The following is a 24476-nucleotide window of genomic DNA, read 5'->3' on the forward strand; positions in this document are numbered from 1 at the left end:
TGGAAACTCAGTGAGATCACATGTGGGTGACATCATATCCCCCACCCTGAGCTGCTGAGAACCATACATCTGTCCTGCAGGGACCAGTAATATTGAAAAGCCAGGACCTTGTAGCTTAAACCCAAACATGGCTAGGACCACCTCCTTTGTTTCAGCAGTGTCTGCACACTCCCGATCTTATTCCTCTCCCTAGGGCCTGAGATTCTCCCGGGCTACCAGCCTCCCAGCCTGCCTGCCAGAGCCACCAGTTCTTCAACAAGTCATGCTGAAGAGAAAATCAAAACCAGGCCTGTTCGGACAGGCTTGAGGCCAGTCTCTTCCCTAGAAGGATGTTACTTTCACCTCTTCTGCAGATGGTGGCATGAAGTGAGAGTAAATACCAGATGTAAAGATGGAGATTCAAAAGGGCTCCTTAGTGTTTCTCTGCAAACCTTCTCCGCCCACCAACCAGATAAGAGGCAGGTTAGGAGGTAAGGTTGGTCCAAGGGGCAGCTGGTCCATCTGCCAGATGCCAAGGTGCTTCCGGAATAGCTTCTTTCGACTTTGCACTGACTCCGGCCGATCCAGCAGGCCAGGGACTCCAAGGAGGCTAATCCAGAACAGGGAATAAACAAAGAAGGTGTTCCCTAGGGCTTAAAGGGGCTACAGATGACTTTTTCAATTTCCTGAAAAACAATGATAATCATCTCAACTTAGCCCAGTATGGACCACCCTCATCCCTGAGGCAATCCGAGCCTCTGTGACTCCAGGGCCATCTGTGTTCTCAGGCCTTAATTGTAAGTTTCCAGTCTCTGCACTGAGCTGATCAACCCAGGGCAGACCAGACGCCACCATCAAACGGGAGGAGGGCTAAGCCCCATGTTTCTCTGTGTGACAGGTATCAGGTATCAACAACAAATCTGGAAATAGACACTGTACTCCCCCCTCTTTTCCTAACCCCATGGCAGGAGTAATGCACCAACAGCAGAAAAATGAAGCCGAGCCACTGTGTACTTCATGCAGTCGGGTGCCATCATCCCTTTGCTTTCCTTTTTGCACTGTCTCTCATCCCCCAACCTCACACTAAAAAAAAAAAAAAAAAAAAAAATCAGATCAAAAAACCAAACCCCCTTTTCTTTTTTTAAAACAAAACAAAACAAAATGTATCATGTGACTTCCAGCCTTAACATCAGTTTTTTAACTTTGGTTTCCATGGTGGTGGGATGCAACCTGCTATCACCATGACAACAGCTGCCTCTGTTCAAATTCACCATCTGACAGGCAGTCCTGAACACATACAGACACCCCTCTCTCTCCCCCTCCCTTTTTCTCTCCCTCTGGCTGTCAAGGAGATAGAAATGCCAGTACACCTACTCCTAAAGAGGAAAACCTAATGAATGAAAGACAAAGAAAGCAATATTGAGAACACAGCGAGGAGGCAAGTCCCCAAAAGGCTTTCTGTTTGCTGGTACAGTCCCACTGCCTCTCTTCAGGAGGTCAATGGACTCAGTTACTCAAAAGAAAAGATCCCTAGCATGACCCTTTTAATGTTGGCGATGAAGCACATTCAACCTTTCATTGCCTTTAAACCAAAGAACCCCCCTCAGACTGCCATGTCCCTGTCCTCCATATAAAATGACAGGAAGGAAGAGCCTATGATCGCTACTCTAGCTAATCTGTACTGAGATCAGGTCCAGACTCAACCACACATTGAATCCAAAAGGATGAGGGGCGATAGTTCCGAGAAATTAACACAGGGCTGCCTTCACCCCTCTTTTGCTGCTTGAGCCCCTTTCAGTTACAGTCAGCTGGATAAGTCTTAACAAATTCACTTCTTATGTGTCTCACTGAATCCTGGACTCAAAACGCTGTCAGCGACACATCGTTTTGGTGATCAGGCGACAAATGATTGAACGCTAGAGAAAAGAGAAGAAAGAAAAGGGGAATATTAAAAGCCTCTGAAAGAAAACAAAACAGCGGTGGGAAAATTACCTGTTTCAGAAACCAGAATCTGTGTTTTGATGACACTCTGATGAATTCAAGCCCATCAAGAGTTCTGGCAGCAACATGCATTTTAGAGAAAGAAGAACTTGAGGGCGGCAATCAGCAACCGCACCCAAGACTGAACCCCCACCTTGTGTCAACACTCCCTTCACAGGGCATCAGACAGGACTCAGAACACAGAGAGAAAATGAAAAGCTTTTTGTGAAAGAGTCCACAGATCATCTCTAGGAGAATTTTTGTTTCCCTTTGAAAGCCCTGCAAGAGTTCCCCTGTGTTCAAAGACACCTACAGAGCCTCCCATCACATGAGAAAATATTGAAAGCACTAAGAATAATCAACTTGGAAAGGAGACACTTGAGCATGACATCAGAACTGTTTTCAAATATCTGAAGGGTTAACTTGTAATCAGGGGCTTAGATGTTTTCTAAGTTATTCCAGAGGGTACGAATTGGACCAGAGTGAAAAGCCCACTCACAGGCAGAAGTGGGGCAGCAGAGATAGGTTCCAATGTTCCAGAGGTGAGTGGAAGATTTGGTTAAATAGTAATGTAAGAGGTGTATTCACAAATACAACAACTAGATTTCCCAAAGGGAAAAAAGCCCTGCTGTGTGGCCTCTGCCAATTTCTGGAGTGTAAACACTCTCAACATGGCCAATTCAAGCTACCATCTAGACATCAAAGAAACTAAAGTTGTGAAGAGACACACACAGATACACACAGTGAAGAGATACACACAAGAGCAGGTGCTAGCCAGTTCCAGACACCACTTAGGTATGTTCAGTATCTCTGGGAGACCACCAAGGAGACCAGGGAGAGATTTCTGTATTTGATAACAGTGGAACTGGAGGAACCGCCTATGAGCAAGAGATTAACAAGTGAGTAGAAGCAAGGTCAACGGGTCTTCCTGGGTCAGCATGACCCACTGTCCTCCAGCCTCTAGCTGTCCACTTAGTTAGACCTGTGAGACATTGTGACTTAGAAGCAAAATAAATGATCAAAACATATTCTTACATAGTATTTCTTACATATATTTGGTCTCTAAAAGTCTTGGAATTTCCTAAGTGTTATGAGTTATAAAGGAGTCTCCTCTTATGTTAATGGAATGGCTTTTGAGGAAGCACCTAAGGGTGGGGGATGGTTGTCAGACAACCACATGATTAAAGGATTAGAACTGCCAGTCCCACCCCTGACCTCCAGGAAAGGTGGTAGATGTTGAGTTCAATTGCTAACAGCTAATGATGTCATCTATCAAGTCTATGCTGTGATGCCTCCATAAAAGGAAAGCTTCTGGACCAGCTTTTGGATTCAAGAACGTACAGAGATTTGGTGAGATGGCATGCCTAGAGAGGGCATGTCTTTCCCCCCACTTCTCTTCCAACTGGCTGCTCCTAAATAATATCCTTTGTAGTGTATCTGTGATCTAGTGAGTAAATGGGTTTCCTGAGTTCTGTGAGGCACTCTAGCAACTTAGCCAAACAGTGCAATTCCCATAGAGAATGGAGGTTTCAGGTTCCCTGCCCCACCCAGCAAGGGTGGAGCTGAGCAGCAAGGGGAAGCTAAAAAGGACTTGGGGAAAAAAGACTTGGAAGACCTGGACTAGGCACATGGAGCAGACATGTGAAGAAGAAGCTGTGCATGTTCTTGGCCTTGGACTTGCACCAGGGACTTGGGGACATGGAAGAAGACACTTGGAAGAGACAGAGACATGGGTGAGAGCCTGGTGGGGAGGTTGACAATGGCAGCCTTCATCTTGATTTGTATTTTGATTTTGCTCTTTTCCTTACTTGCCTGACCCCTTGTCCCTTTGTTAGGGGGAAAGGATGTCCTGAACTAATTCCATGCAGGCTTTGTGGACCCCACCCCCACTCCCAACCAAAGCCATCAGGACATTGGGAAAAACAAATCCTGTCACCACCAAAGGGAAGGTGGCTGGGACCTGAGGGTGGAGTTAAGCAGCCAGGTTTGGTATAAAAACCAGACACGTGGGCCTTGGGGTCTCTCTCTCTCTCTCTCTCTCTCTCTCTCTCTCTCTCTCTCTCTCTCTCTCTCTCTCTCTCTCTCTCTCTCTCTCTCTTTCTCTCACACCTCTGGGCTTCATGGCTTTTGGCTCTCAGCCAGCTCTCAGCGTGCCTTTGGGTTTCCAGGCTGGTGGAACGGTAGGACGCATTTAAGACTTTATCTCCCTTTTCTCCCTGAGTTGTACATTTCCTCATTTCCCCTTTCCTTGTAAATAAACCTTTTATTAACCTTATGTGTGTGCCTGCAGTGGAGTATTAATAAGTCCCTTTTAACCATGCAGGTGAGGAACCACAGTCAGGCAACCCGTTTTATATTGGGGCTTCCCTGTAACACCTTTCCTATGGATCCCACCAGAGGCGCCTTAGACTTGTGGCAAGCTTTCAGGTCTTCGTGGCCCTACTTTGGGCCAACAGTGTGTGGCTGGGCACTTATCCACAAGGGAATGGGTAACTCTGGGTGTTTATTTGGAAATTATTATCTTCTCTTCTCGCTATTGCACACTAATTCTATTAAAGTTCATTTCTATTTAAGGTCTTATACACTAAGAATATGTTTTGTCTTTGTGAGGTAGGTGACAGAACCCATTTAGAGCAGGCAGGTTTGGGGGTCCTGGAGTACCCCCTGTCTGCCTGCTAACAAAACCTGAGGGGGGGAGTAACGGGACCTCTGATTTATTACAAAAGGGTCAGAAGTACAGACTTGTGACTAGAATCTAAAGTCAAGAGAGACCTTCAGAGACTGAGCACTTAATCTGTGGAATCTGACAGTATCTCAGGGGAAACAGTATCAGAACCAAACTGAATTTGCTGATATCCTGCTAGTGCCTGAGAATTGCTTGCTAGTGTATGGAAACACACACACACACACACGCAGAGTATGCACACACTGGAACTGGGTCCAAGAACCTTAAGTGACCTAAATTCACAAAGACCAGAGCATCCCGGTTACAGAATCCAAAATGTGTGCCAAACACAGTCACAGGCGAAAGGTTTGCCAGTGTCATGACACAAACATTAATCATCCCATTCTCTCAGGCTGAATTCCAAGATAACACCAGGGCTCCTGTTCTTACACCATGACCTGCAAGAGAACTGAGAGAAATCAGGCAAGACACTTGACTATAGCACACTCCAAAGAGACAGAAACAAAGCAGGTAAAAGGCTCACTTCTCCTTCATAGAAGATAGTGGCTCTCAGCCTTGGCTGCAAGTAGATTCACCTAAGAAGCTAAAAATTATGAACATAGATATCCTATCTCCAGAAATTTTGTCTCCCTATTGAGTGTGGGCATCAGCATTTCTGGAAGTTTTTAGGATAATTCTAATGTACAGTCAGGGAAAAGAGCAATGCTTTAGATGCTGGATGCCATATAAGCTGCTACTGTCCTCAACTAGATGAGGTAAACTGAGGAAACTAGAGTGCAAGAGGCAGAAACCTAAAAACCATAGAGTTCTGTCATCTATCCCCACAAAACCATTTCATTTCACAAATGTAGATGCTGAGACCAGCAAAGAAAGGAGACTTCCAGAGAAACCTCTCTGGATTCTTCCTGAAAAGTTTAGGAACCTATTATCAGAACAATCAAAACTCCCTGGCTTCTTGGCTTGCATTGAGGGTTCTTACAGAAAGGCATCTTTTTAAGATTTAGTTATTTATACAAGCACTGGGCACAGTCAGAAGCGCGGGAGGGTGGGAGAATTCACCAGAGCCAGAGCAGGGAACAGAACAGGCAGACTGGCAAAATACACTGCCGAGGGGAGCAGCGGGCATGACAGGAGAGGTCTGTGTGCCATATGGGACTCTCGCTGGCGGCCAGGGATCGAACTGGTGCTGCAGAGGCTACGGGCAGCTTCGCAGCCCAGTGCTCAACTGCTGCCCCACCAGGAGAGGTCCAGAAAAGCATCTTTTTATTTGAGGTTACTCCTTCCACCCCAGGGCTCCCCAGTTTTTCTCAAGAGCATCTCTCTTAAGATAGGAATTGGTTGGCTTACCTATCCTAGGGCTATGGAAGAGCCCAGAAAACATTCCAAGACAAGTGTGATTGCAGCATCCAGGAAGGAGCACCCATTCTCCCACTGGCTGTCACCCTCAGCTCATGGAGCTCTCCTGCAACTCAGCAGGGATACCCTCCACCACACTCTGGGAATGGAGAGCTCTGGGCTCCGTCATGAATCACTGGTTCCCATGCTCACTGGACCTGTGCTTCTGTTGGCTTCTCTTGAGTTCTCCCTCTCTTGTCCATTCCTACTTTTTGCCTCATTAAGTCTTTCTTACTGGATATGATCTCCATATCCAGCCTTCTCTGCCTACCCCAAGAGATACACTAAAGACCCACAAATATTAATAAAAGAATAAAATACATAGTTGCTAATAAAAGAAGGAGAAATCTCCAGAGGAGGAAGAAGGGGCTAGAAGGAAGATGAATAAGCCAGGAAAGGGTATCAAGGAAAGATTTCTTGGTATATGAACATGGCCAAATGGCAAATCACCTCACCTCTCAAGCTCCCAGCTTTCTTAAGATAAACAAGGATCTGACTAGAGTTCCTCTTAGGTCCCCGCACCTCTAACCTCTATCATTCTGTAATGCTAACAGGTTAACATGGTGGGAAGGGAAGCCAGAGAGAGGGGAGGGGCATCCATCATCACACCTGACAGACACCATTTCTGGTGAAGCTACCAGTGAGGACATCAACCAGAAGCATTCAAACTGGAAGTCCCATCACACCTAGGAATACTTTGAACATATCTGAAGTCAACAGAAATATTTCTAACTTTTCCAAAGTAAAAGCTCCATGACAAGCTGAGCTGGCCAGAAACTCCCTAAGAGACAGCTGATGGAAACTAAGAATCCTCATAATAGTGACCTGGGGGTGAACAGAGACTGCTTTCCATAAAGTTATCAGAATCCTTTTCTACAATCTGTTGGGAAAGTAAATGTCTTTTCTTCAGTCTTGTTACCCCCCCCCAACCCCTATTTCTTTAACATTGCAAAGGCAGAAGCACTCGGTCAGGTGAAAAGTTCAAGAAAAAAGTTATGACAGTCGCCTCCTCCACACTACAACTCACACTCTGGGTGTCCCAGGAAAAAAGACACTGAAAGCAGACTTCTTTGAGGGCTAGAAAAAGAAAATGGACTTTACATGGTAATACTGAAAGGAGGAGGAGGACGGGCATTTCTAAACCAAAGGCCCTTTGCAGAGGGATGAAGTGTGGTAGTGGAGCTTCTGGAGGAGAGTAGCAACGAGCCTCTATTCCCACCCGAGCGCACATTCCAACCACAGAAGATGAGAGGTTTCAGGTCCATTTCGTGATGACCATAATGATGGGGAAAAGATCTTTTTTCTTCCCTCTCCGTCAATCCTTTGATCTTTTGCTCCTATGTGGGAGTGGCCTCACATGCAGCAGGTGCTCAGGAACAGGCAGGCAGGATACAGCAGCATCGTAAAAAGATGCTGTGAGAGGGGAGAGGTGTGGCTGGCCTGCTATGTGAGCTGAGGAGGTGGAAGGACTACAATGGGGAGGGGGCCGGGGGGGCAGCCAACAGTCAGCCAGGCCACACCTCCCTCTAACCGGGGCTAATCATCTGTAAAATGAGAATAATATTCACTTCACTCAGGGTTCGGTTAAATGATAGATGTCAAAAGCACACCATAGAGTGTCTGTCACACAATCAACATTTATTAAAAGGATAATTTCCTCTGTCCACTTCCAGGCATGCATTCTGAGGAACAGATGACCTTCCAGACCTGGATCGTGGTCCCTACAGAATGCTGGTCAAACTATATGATGAAAATAAATGAAGCAAGAGCGAAACAGAGGGGATGACACTTATGATCGCCCAGTGTGGTTCCAACACAACTTCTTTCTCACGTCCCGGAATCTATCCCTTTGTTTGCATCTTTTGAGTCTACCTATTGATTGTAATGACAGAAATGAGCTCCAGCTTCCTGGGCCTATACATTTAGGGGTGGACATTTGCTTCTCTGTAATCATCATCAGGAAAAGAGATTACCCAGAGAAGACATTGCATTCTTATCCATGAAACACTGGGGGAGCAGGGGCAGATGGTGATCTAAAAAATACGTAAATACAAGCATACAGAACAATGTATGAGGAGGGAGCATTATCTCACCAAAGTGCCCAGATTCTCTGAATTTACATAGGCCCATATTCCCCAGAACTGCCCCTGCTCACGTTACCATGTCCACCCACCCACCCCACCTCCAGATAAACCCACACCCTTCAACTGCTCCTCATATCCACAGACCTGGGTAACACATGCACCCTTGCACATCCATATGGCTCAATTATTTCATAAATACAAATTTCCATGCAAACACAATCCAAAGTTAGCAGAAAGAAGAGGCAGTTCCTTTAATTTTTTAGGCCCACTCCCTAATTTCTTTTGCTGAGTCTTCTACCGATTTTCCAAGAGCCAAATGGCACTTCATGCCCACATCAGTACTCAGTTCCCTCAGAGAAAAGACCCCCAGGTACTCAGGTCAGATGACCTTCACTGAGCTCATCAGGCAAATATCACAGGGCCCCAAGCCATGGAGTTTCCCCTTCCTGCCCATCCCTCTAACCTTTTCAGAGTTCCTGCACAACTCAGAGTCCTGCTCTAACCCCCTTCTCAAAGATGGAAAGATAGAAACTCTTAACAGCCAGAAACCCAAAGAGACAAGAACAGTGATCTAGAAGATGAGTCTTCTAGGTTAGCCTGAGTGGAAACGAGAACTTTAGAAGAGACATTTCCATACGCACCCATCAGGCCACTGAATAACTGACTATCATTTCTGTACAAACAGAAACAAGATCTAGTGAACTTGTTTAAGGTTGGTGGATCTGAAGGGCTGGTCTGCTTTTATCAAAAGGTTACTAGGAAAACTTAGCATCATTATTTCTCCTGAAGGCATTTTTTCCTAGGTTGTAAATCCGTATATGTTCTCAGGGACAATATAGATACATAAAGACAGAAATTTATCTTCAAAAATTGTAAACCCAGGGCCTCCCTGGTGGCGCAGCGGTTGAACGCTGGGCTGTGAAGCTGCCCGCAGCCTCTGCAGTGCTGGTTCAATCCCCGGCCGCGGGTGAGGGTCCCACATGGTGCGACAGACCTCTCCTGCCGCCCGCTGCTCCCCTCAGCAGTGTACTTCTTCATCAGTCTGCCTGTTCTGCTCCCCGCTCTGGCTCTGGTGAATCCTTTCACCCTCCCGTGACTCTAGCCTGCACCCCAGCTCTTGTATAAATAAAAAAAAAAAAAAGAAAATCCCAAAGGTGGGCCTCCCTGGTGGCACAAGGGGTTAAGCACCGCACTATGAAGCAATCTGCAGCCTCTGCAGAAAGAGTTGGATCCCCAACTGGCCAGGGAGAACCCATATGGTGCAGCAGACCTCTCCTGCCGCGCCCGCTGCTCCCCTCAGCAGTGTACTCCGTCAGTCTGCCTGTTCTGCTCCCCGCTCTGGCTCTGGTGAATTCTCTCACCCTCCCGCGCTTCTGACTGTACCCAGTGCTTGTATTAATAAATAAATAAATCTTAAAAAAAAAAATGTAAACCCAATAGCTGAGAATAAAGAGGGGGGAAAAGCCCAGGGCTGTGCTGTGGCTACAACACAGGCTCCAGCGCCTGTGCACTGTGTGATCTCGGGCAAATGAGCTAACCTCTCCAGGCTTTCATTTCCATAATGGTGAGATACGAGAGAAAAAAAAAAATGTCCATCTCCTTAGAATTGCCATGAGGAAAACAATGTAATAATCCATGGGGCACACTTTGTACAGTAATCTGGTGTATGTAAATGCTCAATAAATATTAGATATTTATGGACGCTACCATAATACTAATATCCACCATGTTTCCAAAGGGTGGTCTTACCCACTAGCTGTTTCTGGCAGGAAGCTGGAGAGCAGACTGGTTAAAAGCATGACATGTGGATTTAGATCTCAATTCCATCTCTGCCACTCCCTAGCTGTGAGCCTTAGAGAAGCTAGGGAGTCGGGAAAGGTGGGCAAAGCAGGGAGTCATCTCCACCTCCCAGTGGAAACTCAGAGGGGCTCAAAGGAACAAAGCGAGGTCACATAAATATTATCTGGGTAGCTCAGGTTAGATACCTGGCAAGAGCCAAGAGAAAATGGAAGGTATTGGCAGAAGGAGAAAACTGAGCTGCAACAGCTTAAGTTCATCCAGAATTAACCAGATACTAACAGCTAAGACTTATTCATGGCTTACTATGTACCAGACACCGTTCTTCCATTTGACATGCATTAGCTCATTTGATCTTCACCAAAATCCTCTTGGATACACACTATACGTAAAATTCCTATTTCCACATTTTGTTTGAGGAAACTGAGGCACATCTAGGTTAAACAGTGCCACCAAGGCACACAGCCAGGGAGAGCCAGAGATGGAACTAAGATCTGAATCCACGGGCTATGTTGTTTTTGTTCATTTTTAAGACTTACTTTTTTTTTTTATTTATGCATACAAGAACTAGGGTGTAGGCCAGAGGTGAGGGGGTGAGAAGATTCACCAGAGACAGAATGGGGAGCAGAGCAGGTGGATCTACTGAAATACACTGCTGAGGGGAGCAGCTGGTGAGACAGGAGAGGTCTGCTGCGCCATGTGGGTCAGCTCCCTGCCTGGGGATCAAAATCATGCCTCATGCTGCAGTGGCTGAAGATAGCTTCATAGACTTTAACCCTGCACCACCAGGGAGGTTTCACAGGCTCTGTTTTTAACCAGAATACTCTAAAGTTTCCAAGAAAGAAGTGGTGAATCCTGTGCTTTAAGGCACAGCTTTCATCACCTGGGCACTGGACGACAGAACATCTAACATCCCTTCAACTGCTGTGATTCCAGGGCTGGCCACTATGATGATCTAGTAGAGAAATAAAATACTGACCTATAATCAATAATATTCAGAGTGATACCGAGAAAAGAAGTGATACCTCTGAAAAGGATACCTAGAGTGGACATTGGAGAAAGCTAGTAGCTGCCCCCTGGCCTAAAATAGACATGAACAGTCTTTGAAGTGTGCATTGATTTCAGTAAGGCACATGACAAAGATACCTCCCACAATATTCTCACAGACAAAATTGAGAAATGTCAGCTGGTTAAAGCACAGCTCAGAAGATTTAAGATAAGCTGAACAGTTGATGAGAATGGACAAATGCACTTAGGAACAGAGGGAGCTACTTGATACTAACCAATTTTTAACCATTATTTGAATGGAAGCATAAAGCACATACTTATGCAGATTGTAGGTGACAGAGAACCCAGGAGGGGCACTCACTCTTTAAACAAAATAGACTAGAGACAATATATAATGGAGACCACTTAAACTTTGGAGTTGGACCAGCAGGGTTTCAAGTTCACTGGTGGTAACCTGGGGCAAGTGACTTCATCTTCCTTAGCCTCAAGTTCCCTATATTTAAATTATGGATTTCTTTTTGGTTTGGAAGTAGAGAATCTGACATACTCAGTACATGTCCATTCACTGTTCCCACTAGCAAAGGATCTCTACAGGGTAGATGGTGAGGCCCAAGCAAGGAGATGTTATGTAATTGACATAAACAGAGTCTTGAATTTAGATTCAAAAATTCAATTGTATGAGAATAGAGTGAGTTACAGCTTTAAACTGGCTGTAACCTCAAGTCAAGTCAGAAGAGAACCCCATTTCTTTAACAAAAAACAAAAAACACAAACAACCTATGACCATAATTTAAACAAAAACCAAATTATCTTAATTTAAATAAATGTGTTAAACATCAATGTTAGTAAGCACTGGTCTATGTTCTGGTAATTAAAAAACTAATTGATAAAGCCAACTCCTTGCTAGTATTTTAAACCAATACTAAGCTACGCAATGTTACAATAAAGTAATAAATTGGGTGCCTAATGGGAGCCCAGGGGAGGGCAGAGGTCTTACTCAGCTGAGAGAAATCAAGGAAGGCTTCACAGAGGAAGTGGCCTTTGCGTACAGTGCAAAAAAAGAAGACATTCCAGGCAGAGGGAGCCACTGACAGTGGCAGTGGCAGAGGGAGCCACTGAAGCCTAGACAGGATGATGCCTGCAGGTATGAGTGATTCCTTGGAAAACTAGAGAAAAACCCAGGTCAGGTTGGGGTGGTGTGCAGAATGGATCACAAGAATTTTAATACACCAAGCTAAGGAAACCTTGCCCAGTCATAAAGCTCACAAATGACTGATCAGACAGGAACTTAGTTCTTCCTGCCTCATTTTCTAACTGTTCTATCCCTGTTGTTCTATACTATAGTCACTAGGCACATGTGGTTATTTAAACTTAATTAAAATGCAAATAAAATCTAAATTGCAGTTCTTGGTCACAACAGCTACACATCAAGTGCCCAACAGCACTTGTAGCTAGTGGCTACTGAATTGGACAACACCAACAAAAATAAATCCATCATCACAGAAAGTTCTAACCAAACAGAACTATTCAGTGTCTAAGACTGGTAAGTGAGCAAGAAGTAGATTACTGCTTTACAAAACAGAAACAGGAAAGAAGCAAACAGGGGAAGCTGTAGTGAAGAACATCTCAATTCCCTACACCTGAGGCTTCTAGCAATGGAAGATCATTCTGTAGCTTGATGGCCACCTATCAGGGTGATGTAGAAAAGAATCCCAGTATTGACTTAAGGCTCTCTGGCTAGTATGCTTGTGTGGTGTCAAGGCAGCCTGCCTGCACAGGGAGCTCCTGTCTTCTTGTATCTAAAGGGGACGAGGTTGTGCTGGGAGCCACTATTTCTGACAGCCCAGCATCTCAACATCCCAGAGTGTGGGAATTTTTGAACATCTCTATACAAAGATTCCCAGCATCCTTCCTTTATCACAGATTTGACTTCACATGAAACATTCTTTTGTGCTTTTGATACCAGGCAGGAAGGGGCACTAAAACTGACCAGGGACAGGGGCCTCCCTGGTGGTACAAGGAGTTAAGACACAACCGCAGCCACTGCAGCATGAGTTTGATCTCCGGCCAGGAAGCTACCCACATGACGCAGCAGACCTCTCCTGACTCACTCACTGCTCCCCTCAGCAGTGTATTTCTGTAGATCTGCCTGTTCTGTTCCCCACTCTGTCTCTGGTGAATCCTCTCACCCACGCCCCACGCCTCTGGCTGTACCCCAGTTCTTGTATGCATAAATAAATAAATCTTAAAAAAAATACTGACCAAGGACAGTGCCCAAATAGTTTACTGGTCACTATCTAAGTTCTTCACCTGCACACACAATTGCAAGACTACTCAATGTTTTTAAAATGGGCCCTAAAACTAAATGCAAAAATAGCAGGTATAATTTTCAGGAAATAAGGGTTCATCACCTCAATCAAATTTCAATACAACTTGTGATCCCAACTAGGGACCTAGCAGTCCCAACACGCAAAAAATAAATGAATAAATAAATAAATAAATAAAAAATAAACCAAGTAGATGGCCACTCAGGTCATTGCAACTCTAAAGTCCCACTGCCTTCAAGATCTAAAGACCACCACTCTGCAAGTGAATCATGACCTTGACCGAGGAGTATAAAAGAACATGAGAACAATCCAATGCACAAAACTGAGCAACTCAGTCAACTGGAGGAAACATTTCACTGAGATACCTATTGGAAGCTCTCTCAGATATCTTGGTGGTTGATTTTCTTCGTTAACCTACAGAAACAAGCACACCCAGTTAGATATAATACCAGCTCCCCAGCTAGAGAAATTACCCAGTAAATCAAAACCTGCTGAGCTGTCAATCTATTTAAAAAACAATGACTTTGTTCTTATCACATTCTGACCACATGACAATCATACCAGGATTCATCTGCAGGTCCAACAGCGTTCTAGACCTGAAAGGACTGATTTCCAGAACAATATAGCAATCTCTCCGTTAGCTGAAGAACACTTTGGTGATTTTAACAAAGAGAAGTAAGTGATAAAGAGCTACTTCATAGAATCAATATCGATGGAAATTTGCAAAAGTTTCAAATACATTACACTGCAGCCACCATCCACACTGTGTTGAACATTATGTAACGAATGCTTTGTCAGCGAGATTAGGAAAGCACTGCATCTTGTGAGGTCCAAGGGCCATCGTTACAAATCTCAACTATCCTTTTTCCGCAGATCTCTGGATGCCAATCAATGCAATTTTCTGTACAACAAAATGCCAGGTAACAGCAATACTCTGCTTTGTTCACGGCCTGTGTTGGGTGGTTCAGAAGCTGGTACCATTCTGTGCAAGACTGTGAAGTAGATAAAACTTGTCTTTTACAACCTCCAATCCCGATGTAGCGATCCTTTCCTCTCCTCCCTGCCATCCAGTGCCCTTGCCACCTCCTCTTTCCACACAAGAGGTCCTATGGGTCACGATCAGCGCAGCCCCAGGCACATGACAGGCACTGCATTAATGTTTGTTGTAATCAATAGTAACCAACTAATGAAATCATTCAGCAAAAGCTTACTGAATGCTCACCACGTGTGCGAGCATGACGTTAGGCACTGGAATTAAATGGAGCGTGTCCCGTGCCAATTCTCAGGGGAGGCTGCTCTCAGTTATAAGCCCAGAAAGGGAAGACAAGCTAATAAGAGGACTAGCATATGAGAGTGCTCTTCTTCCCGCTCTCAAGATCACGTGCATTTTGACAGGGATGTCTCCAAGCCTCACTCTCTGCACCCAATAAACAAGCTTTTGTGAGCAGCAGGATGTGAAGCTGGTGTATGAAAGGGAGATTTTGGATGGGGACTCTCCTCGGCAATCGGTAAGCCTGGCCTCCTTTTAAGGCATGACCAAGGGGGTAACAAAACTACGTCCAGCAGTGGTTCTCAAAGTCAGGTTCCAAGTCTCGGAGCATCAGCATCTCCCAGGAACTAGCGACAAAGGCAAAGTCTCAGGCCCTGTTTCAGATCACTGAGTCAGAAACTCTGTATATTCACAAGCCCTTCAGGAGGTGCCAAGACATGCTAGGGTTTGACAAGAGATGAAATAGGCAGCATGAAGATGTGTGACTTCAATACAGAGAGGATGAAAAATGAGCCTTGATGCAGATGAAGATCACCCCTCTCCAACCACCACCCCCCCCCAAAAAAAAACCCTGGTCTAACTGAACAGTAGCAAGAGTCGCAACAGCAGACAGCTGGAAGTCACCATAGCGTTTCTGAAGGACTGTGGAAAATCAAATTTCATGCTTTTTCACTCTAACCAGACCCAGGAGACAAAGGTGTGGAAATCGGGAAAGAGGCACATAGAGTCTGAAGAACTTCAAACCTACAGCTACACTAGAGGCGGGGAGGAATTGTGACATCTCATGTCCTCCTGGTGCTGGTTTTCAAAGCCACTTCACTGGGTCCAGGAAGTCACTCAAAGCTCCCTGCAACTCTGCCACAGAAAAGATTTCGGAGTCAGATCACTGCGAGCCTCAGATCTGGGCAATGACCAGAGTATTTCTTTCCTTCTCCCTCTGCCCTGCTCCCCACCACACGTTCTCATCCTTTGCACCCCCTCCACTGAAGGAAACACAGAAATAGAGACGCCCTCCCCACCAACGCCACCACCAACTTTAATGACACAAGCCTTTGGAAAGCTAAGGCCTCCATCTGAAACAGGCTTTTCGATTCTCCAGAAATGAGGAGAGAGACGCAGCCCAAATGCAGCAGGACCGGTGCAGCAACAAATCCAGCCTCAAAATTATGCAGAGTTGCAGCCATGATTCAAATCAACCACCCACAGGCATGAAGGCCACACTTGGCGTGGGTGCCAGGCTGGGCCTGTCCCTGTGGACCCTCACGTGTCCCGACCACCAGAGCCCAGTCTGCACCAGCTCCCAAGCCTTGCCCCTGCCTGATGCACTGCAGCTCTGAAAATGGGCCTTTTTTTCCTGTTCAAGTGGGCTAAGAGTAAACCCTTTCATCCTACAAGCTTGGAACTCAAAATGCAATTAGCAGATACACTCTTAGGAAGCAGCCACTGCTCTGCCAGGGGTGGTAAGAGGATGCTTGGGATAACTGACAGGCTTTGAAGTCATCCTATATTGTGCCCCTTAGTCTGGTCCTTTTTCCCCTCTGAACGACAGACCTCTGGCGGTCCTTGCTGTCCAGAGATGGGGACATGAGGCTGACAGGCAGGGTTAAGGGCTTACAGCCAAATACTGGCCAAGGTGCGACATTCAGTAAGCAAAATGAGACCATAGATGTACATGTGAGAGACCACACCCTTAGAGAAGCTTAAAAACCTTTGTGCTATACATTTTGCTGTCAATTTAGAGTGACATTGGACACAGGATCGGTGACCCACACAAGTTCTCTTGTGCAGATTTAGGATGACTGGGGAGAGAAGCACTGAAATAGGTCCCAGACATGTTTATCCCTCTTTGAAAGAATTGCTTTAGAAGTCATATGTCATGATGGGGTGGGAGGTGTTATGTACTAATTTAGAGGCCATCTCCCAGCCCCCTCAATTCCTATGTGAATTCTATACTGGAGAAACACTCACTGATCTCTTTTTAATTCAGTGACTCTGCATGTCTCAGTGTGAAGACCCAGGATGGTAAGAGGATCAAGAGGGACTACTTAGGGGCATAAGCACCTTCTGGTTAAACATATTCTCTGAACAGAGGAGGGAGATAGCTGCATCGGAGTCCCTGAATGTAACAGGACCGGAGAAGAGGCAGGCATCATAAAACAGTGTGAAAACTGGAAAATCCACATTACAAGAGATTTTCCAGAACCACTGCAGAAAACAGCAGGCTTAGAGGGAAAAAAAGTTAGTATGTGAAACTACCCTCTGCAAGAGACCTTGCTCATATCCAAGAGGAAGACAAATAACCTTCCTTTTCTGAAAAATCCTAGGAAAAACCCACACAGATAATGAATTATTCACAAAGGCTAAACCTAAAAATGAGAGAGCGAGAAATATAGAAAGACGAAAAGGGGCGGAGGACTGGGCAGAAAGAGAAAGTGAAGAAAAGGACCGGGTCTCTCTCTCCTGGAATAAAAAGGTATTAATTACAGTCATGTTAGGTTCCCTCTTTCTAGTCTTCGTGGTCAGTGATGAGTAAGAACTGGAGAGTGGCCTCTGCAGGGCTGGGCTTCGGGAGCTGCAGCTTTCCTGGCAGCACTGAGCAAAAAGGAGAGGGATCTGCTGAGGGAACATGGAGCCCAAGGGTCTGCAAGAGTTCTGGAAGCTTAGCAAATCTTGACTCAGTTTTATTTTAACTAAGGAATATGATGATGGAATGAAACCAGATGTTCCTATAAAAGGGGGAAAAGCGCAGAGTTTGGGGGGGCACACCTACATTTTATACAGCAACAGCTAAAAAGAGATAAGCAATTTTGGATGGAGCTAATAATTCCAGTCTGGAGATTTCAGGAGGAGAAAACATGAAGGACTGTTCTGTTTTTTCCTCTTCTCCACCTCTCCCTCCTCCTCCGCACCTCCTCCTGATCCTCCTTTAATTCACAGTGTGCACTGAACCTATTACAGAGAAAGGAAGCGGAGGGAAGTAGGGCTACCATAACATGCAAACCAATAGCCGTAACTATCACATCCCAGGTATTTTTGTCTCTATCCTCAAGTCATTTCAGTTTGGTCAACCGCCTTCACTCCAACCTGCTTTCTAGGCTGCCTCCCAATTACAACTGGTTCCCCAACAGGACCCACCCCTTATTTCAAGGATAAAGTCAAAGAGCAATAAGGAGATGATCTTGGGGGCCTCAGAAACCAAAGACCTTCACCCTGCAGCCCCAGTGCCAGATCCAGCCACTGTCTCACTATCTGCACCTGTGCCCAGGTATACAGGAGATGGGAAGCCTCTCTGCAGTATCTGATCCTAGAATATAATTACATACTTCACCTTTGAGAACTGTCACCCTCTGCCCTAATCAAGGCACTCTGACTCATGATCAATTAGAGTGACATCAAACCTAAAATTCTCACCAGGATTACAGTCTACTATCTTGCAAGGTGCTATATATACCTTTACAGGCAACCAAAGCAGGAAAATATGAGCCAAAATAGGAGACTTAGGAACTAAAGCTTTCGATTATCCTCATCAAAATTCTCTAAAACAAATGGACAATTTCCACTGGGAAATTCACCATAGTAGAACATACAACTTCTTACCCCTAGTCAGAGTGCCTGGGGGGTTACCATGAAATTCTCTGCAATGAATAGCCACAGGTTTGTTATAATGAGATTCATCTTAGTGGCTGCAAACACATTTGCTCTTCCTACCTTAAATCAAGTTATTTCCAAATGAACCACTGGGCCCTCCGCACAGAAGACCTGTAAGGCATGGAATGGGTGGCGGGGGGAGGGGTACGGGGATCTCCCACTGCCTTTCTATGGCACAGCACCTCCAAGTCAGACATACCATTCCTGCCCTTCATCAGCTGACCTGGTGAACACAGACAAGTGTGGACATCTCAAAAAGCATGAGCGAAGACCCTGTACATCCGCTGGATCTGGTACAGAGGGTATGACCTGGGAAGCATACGACACAGTGGACAGGGGATGACACTCCAAGCAGCCAGTTCCCTGAGAGGAAGAGAACCCATTTGTTAGCTCTATTAGATCAGCAAGAAGGAAAAGGCGGAATCATATAAAATGTAACATCACATTTTAAATCAGATTAGCATTTTCAAAAAAGGTTATGGTATCCACTGCAGAAGAGAGTGCCATAAGAAAATAAAATTATCTCCCTATGCAGATGTAGCTTCCAAGAAAAATAAAACACATTCAGAGTGGGCTGGTGACTCGCCACCATCTTTTACACCGAATCTGGGTTATCTAAGGCATTTCTTCCCTAAGACCTCCATCTACCCTATTAATAACTGGATAAGGTTATCCCACCCCCACTGAGTCAGAGGGTCCTACAAATGTAAATAAAATCATTCTTTTTACTTAACTGATCTTCTCAAGCCCATCTCATTAAAGACCAATAAGAAGCAGTGTTCAGAGACCAGTGATGTTGTATATAGAAGTGCTTACTGTGACTTTCTGCAGCCGATAAAAAAATGTGTAAGTCTCAAAAAGCATAATGCACTAATAATGCAAATCGACATTGAATGTGCGTGTGTCAGCTCCAAGCAGGTCCCGTCTGTTTTCTGAACAATCTTCCTTTTTCCCCCCAAATCTGGCTCTTACAGAGAGCAGAGACATACCCCCTAAACTTTAATGTGTATACTAATCACTGGAGGACCTAGTTTAAATGTTGATTCTGATTCAGTTAGTTTAAAATGAGGTTCATGATGCTGAATTTTTTAAAAAGTTCCCAGGGTGATGTTGATGTTGCTTCTGGCTCTTTTGGAAGGACAGAAGTCTACAGGACTAAGTTCATCTGGCCTGGAACTAAGACTCCTCCCTTGAGGAGTGCTGACATTTCTATGAACAACAATAGCTAAGAGTTTACTGGGTAATTAGACAAACTTCTAGGAACCTGACATGTGTTAACTCATTTAACTTTCCCAGTAACTCATTATGATCATCCTTGTTTTACAGAGAAGGAAACTGAGTCGTGGAGTAATGAAACAGTATTTCATTGAATTCTGAAACAGTATTTCAGAACTGGTGAAGGAACTAGGATGTGAACGCAGAAGGCATCATTCCCAAGCTGCCCAGGAACCTACTACTTACACTGAGCCCCAGTAAGAAAAAGCAAAATATTTTAGGAAGTTGGATATTTAGAAAGGAAGAGGAGTGAGATTAGGAACTTCGATGTGGTATGAAAGGTAACTCAGACCCTACAGAAGCCAGTGTTCCCCTATGGCCCCCACCAGAGAGAATATAAAGTAGTGAGTTATATGTCCAGCAATCTAACATGGTGTATATTAAATTTTCCAGCCGGGTTTCTCTAAACACCTTAGCAAATGCTCTCTGAACACTGCCGCCACAGCCTGCATGCCGTAAACCACTGCAAAACTTCCAACGACAGGGTCACAAAGAGACCATTGGGATCGGGCTCACTGCCAAGACATTGAATATGAGGCTGAAATCAACTCTCTGGGCATTCCTTTGATGCACTTTGGTCCATTTTGGCCACAGACAGGGAAAGGGAGGAGTAAAATCTAGTCACACCTTGCACTCTCACTGCCTGGCAGAAAGGCGGTGTCTTTGCAGCGCAAGAGAAAAACGTGAGCAGAGGCGACCACGTGGTGTAGAAAACGTGCTTCATCTCCCAGTCCCAGGAGCCTGGGCCCAGCCAGAAGTGCCCCGAGGTGCAGAACCCTGGGGGATGGGGAACCGAGCCTCAGGGAGTTTTGTGGCACTGCCCCAGGTGCCAGCGATAGCAGCCAGAACACTTTGCTACCCGCAGAGGGTGGAGGGGAGGCTTTGTCTACCGCCTAGAAACCTGAGGGCGCCAGTCAGAATAAACACGCCCCAAAGAGAGGGGTGCTGAGAAGCAGCACCTGGTGGGTGGGGCAATTTTGAGAATTGTAGAAGGTGGGTGAGGGAGGGGCTGGGCTGGGGAAATCAGGAGGGACTTGGCAGAAGAGCGTTTGCAGCCGCATTAGACAACACAATGAGATCTTTCTGCTTTGTGCAGCAGGACTGCAGGAATCAGACCCTTCAGCCTCCTCAGTACCCCACCCAGGAGACATTTAATTTGGTACTGTAAGGCCCCCATCACCCCGTGGGGGTGGGAGGGGAACACGGGGAGAAAGAGCAAACCCAGCCTAGGGTGGCTGTGGGCGGCCGCCAGCAGCAGCAGGAAGAATATCTGCTTAGAGATGCTCCTTCGCTTCTAATGATGGGTGCTGCCTAGAAGCTCATGGGCCAGCCAATCGCTGGGCTGCTGAGGCAGGGGACTAGAGAGGAAGGCGGGGGACCAGAGCCTGGGGTGGGGGCAGCAGGGACAAGCCCAGGAGCTGGAGGAAGAGGGCTGCCAAGTACCTCCCTGATACTAGAGACCAAAGTGGCTCCAGCTGTCTCCCTGCTGCTGCACACCTGGGGGATTGGGGGTTGGGAAGGGGGAGACAGGGAAGAAGAGGGGCCTCCTTTGCAGGTGCATCCTTCCCAAGAAATCTCTCTCCATAGAAGCATCAGAGTCCCCTGTCTCCATGCCTGACCCCAATTTAACACCACCCTGCTGGCTTGCTTCCTACTAATCCCCCCTCACCACCCCGCAACCTCCAATTCCTAAAGATTTTGCCAGACACCCAAATCCTTCGTGAAGAACAAGGCAGCGAGATGCCTAATCAGCAGCTTGCATTTGGTGCACTTGATTAAGCCTGCAAAGAAGCTCCTTCCATGCCCGTTCACCCTGACACCGCACCATCAGAGCCGCCCCCATCAGCTTTTTGTAGAGAGCAGTTCCTTCAGAGCAGGGGAGACTGCTCGCACACCTCTGGGCTCAGCTGATGCAGCTCTCAGCTGATGAATTCATACCCAGCAGATCCACCTGGCTCCTGAGCATTGGGCTCAGCTGGGTCAGGGACCGGAGAGGACCCAACCCAGGACTGAGGAAAGCATGGGCCCGAAAGAAAACTGCAACTCTGAGCTGTTTGGGCCGTGTCATTAGATTTTGTCTCCTCTGACATGCCCATTCACTCCACTTTCAGTGAAACTTAAACTCAGTCCCTGGAGTTAGCTGGATGCCCAGGCAAAAGCCTGCTTCCTGTATCCATTTCTCTATGTCTGCATGGCTTTGGCCCAGCGCTCTTGAGTGTTCTGAGCTGATCCATCCCCTCCTAGAGCTTCAACTTCCCCACAGGCAGATATTGAAGGTGTACCCCCAGCTGGGGGAGGGAGGAGGTGATGGCTTAAAGGGAGGTAAAGGGAGAATTGGCTAAGAAAGCCAACCCAGAGGTTAGGGGCAACCCATTCGGTGTAGAGTGCAGCTTGTCTTGTGGAAAGCCTGGGGGGCCTGGAAATCAGACAAAGCCTCGCCCAGAAAGGGGCAGACACTGCACCACCACACACCCAGGGACTCCAGCGATTTCCACATAGGAAAAACCAAAAACCAAATGTCTTACCTTGAAAAACACTTTAGTGCCCATACCAGTTTCTATAGCACAGACTTGCCCCTTAGATGCACCAAAGTAAAGAGTGCACTTCAGCAAAGGGGCAAACCGGCACCAGGAAGGGGATGGGTGATAAATTCCATGCTAGGTTTCCCCCCTCACCCCCAAGAAATGCAAAGGGGCAGAAGGGAGTTACGGTGGGCAAGAAAGGATATGGCCAATCGATGAGCTTCTTGGCGTATTTCCTGACAATGTTATCTTCTCCGAAGATGAACAGGGATCTGTTGACGGTGAAACAGTTCTGCCGGACAGGAATGGGATTGTACAAAGCCATAGTCCGCGCCCTCTGCGCTTTCGACTGCTTGTAGGCGGCCGCGGGCCCTGAGGCCGGCACCGGAGTTCCTTGCCGGTTCCGGCTCTGGTCTGAGTCTCCATCGCCCGACCCCGGCCTGGCGACCACCGCCTCCCCGAAGCGAGCCATCCTGAAGTTTAAACAGACAGAAGACACACAGAGGTGATCGCGGCCGAACACCCGCGCACAGCGACAAGCAGAAAGACACACGGAGGCTCAGAGGCGCATCCAGACCGGCCCCAAGACCACCGCCTCCGGGGAGCCCCGCGAGCTCTTCGGAGCCGAGGCGACAGCAAGCCCCGCCGCTCTGAACTGTTGACTCTACATACACCCTCTGCGAAGCTCCATTTCTCAAGGAGGAAAGAAAGGAGAGGGAGGGAGGGCTTGGGGGTGCTCAGTTTCTGGAGGCAATTTTTTTTTTTTTTTTCAAAATGTCAGTGTGTGGTGGCGTTCAGGGACTGAAGAGGGGTGGGGTAGGCTGCTGCTCAAACATAGCTCCTCTTCTGGCAGACGCACCACCTAGTTCTGGGAGAGAGGCAAGCACCGGCCCGCTAGGTAACAGTTGGGTGATTTATTGGTGGGGGGAGGGGAGCAACGAAAACAAAAGAACTTAAAAAAAAAAAAAAAACCCGCAAGGACAGGGTTACGATGACATGCTTTACAACGCCAGCCCCTGCAAGTCCATTTAAGAAATTCCACCGTCAAGATGTGAGTCTTTAAATCTGCCAGCACAGATGCATCCAAAAGGGGGGTGGGGGGAGCGGTATGGAGGTTCCTGCGTAAACCGCAACGCCCAAAATCTCAAAATAAGAATTCGATCCAACCGGAGAGGGACAAATGACTTCAAAGCTCCAGCGCTTGGGATAGAAGTTGAGCAGCATCCAGAGAGCAGCGAAGCCGGCGCGGCAGCATCTTCCCGGAGCGCTCGCCGCCGCCTCCCGGGTTCAGCCGGCAACGGGGATCCGCGGCTGCGCCGGCCACAGGGCGGGAGCCGGCGGGCGACCCGCGGGCTCGCGGGCGCGGGAGGAACAGGTTGCAGCGGAGCCTCGCGGTGGCCTGGCACCGGAGTTGTCCAAAGACCGAACTTGCCCACTAACGACTCGGTCCTCCTCGCGCACCCGACAGCCCGGCTCCAGGGAGCAGGGAGAGGCCGGAAAGGAGAGGCGGGGAGCGAGCAGGGGCAGAGCGAGCGGAGCGCAGAAGCGCAGCCGGGCGCTCACTGGAGCGCCGGAGAAGCGGGGGCGGGGCCGGCGGGGCCGGGAGGGGCGGGGATGGAGCAGGAAGGACCCTGGCCAACCTTGGCTGGAGGTGCCGGGAGGCGATGCTAGGCTGGCTGACCGGGGTCTGTAACCGGAGCGGGTAACCGGCCACCTCTGCAAAGGTCCGCCAGTCACGCCGAGAGGCGCGCGGTAGCCACAGCTGGTGGCGCCGCGGAGTCTCTGCAAGAGGACGGGCCCGGCGGGGGCGCGCGCGCTCGCACTCGCGCCTGCCGTCCCTGCCGAAGGGCGCCCACCCGAGCTGTGCTCCGCGGGGTGCGAGGTTCGCTGCCCAGCCCGCCGCCGCCCCGGAACGAAGTAGAGGCCTTGGCGCTCAGCGCACCAGGTCTGGATAGCCACTCCCCCACACCTCCCAGGCTCCATGAATGCTGTCCATGGGTTCCTGCAGACAGCAGCACCTTCTCCCCACTTAGCAGTCAGGAGGCCTAGGGAAGATGCCAAGGACTTCTGGGGGCTCCATACTCTGCTTTTGGTGCCAGCTCCAGGCAGGCATCTACCTCCCTATCCAAATGGGGAGACCTGGGGCAGCCTCTTGGGTTTGCTTTCAGCAGAACCCCCCGTACATCCACTCTTTGAAAGGTGAGCTACTCCTGGGTGTCCTAGACACTGGGGCTCTAGATGAAGTTCTGGCTTAAACTACTCTTTCACAAAATCCTAACAGAGGGGTCCTCCAACCTCTTTTACCCCCAAATCGGCTCCACTGACTTAGGCAAACCCAAACCCTTAATGAAGAAAAACAATTAGTACCTGAGCTACAGAGATGGGGCAGGTGGACTTCAAGCCAGAGCCGCTAGGTTTCAGGGACCAAGCCCTTGCAGAGGTTTGAACTGAGGACAGGTGCCGCTGTCCCCTTCCAAGTCCACACCATCCTCTGCTCTCTCCTGT

At 47.5% G+C, this 24476-nt stretch overlaps 1 protein-coding gene across 3 annotated transcripts in view; it reads right to left on the minus strand.

Moving 5' to 3' along the window:
* CACNA1E (calcium voltage-gated channel subunit alpha1 E) overlaps positions 1 to 22444 on the minus strand; it is a gene marked incomplete at its 5' end in the record, with an annotated part of 298790 nt that extends 276346 nt beyond the window's left edge. For 2 of the 3 annotated variants that reach the window (XM_084250602.1, XM_084250601.1), the window contains one exon: positions 22159 to 22443. In XM_084250602.1, coding sequence (XP_084106728.1) covers positions 22159 to 22443 — 285 coding nt within the window. Of the gene's footprint in view, positions 1 to 22158 lie in introns of all 3 variants that reach the window. The other variant, XM_084250600.1, reaches the window with a different exon arrangement.
* Between the last annotated feature and the right edge of the window lie 2032 nt (positions 22445 to 24476).

The sequence above is a fragment of the Talpa europaea genome, assembly GCF_964194135.1.
Source record: "Talpa europaea genome assembly, chromosome: 12".
Classification (NCBI taxonomy): Eukaryota; Metazoa; Chordata; class Mammalia; order Eulipotyphla; family Talpidae; genus Talpa; species Talpa europaea.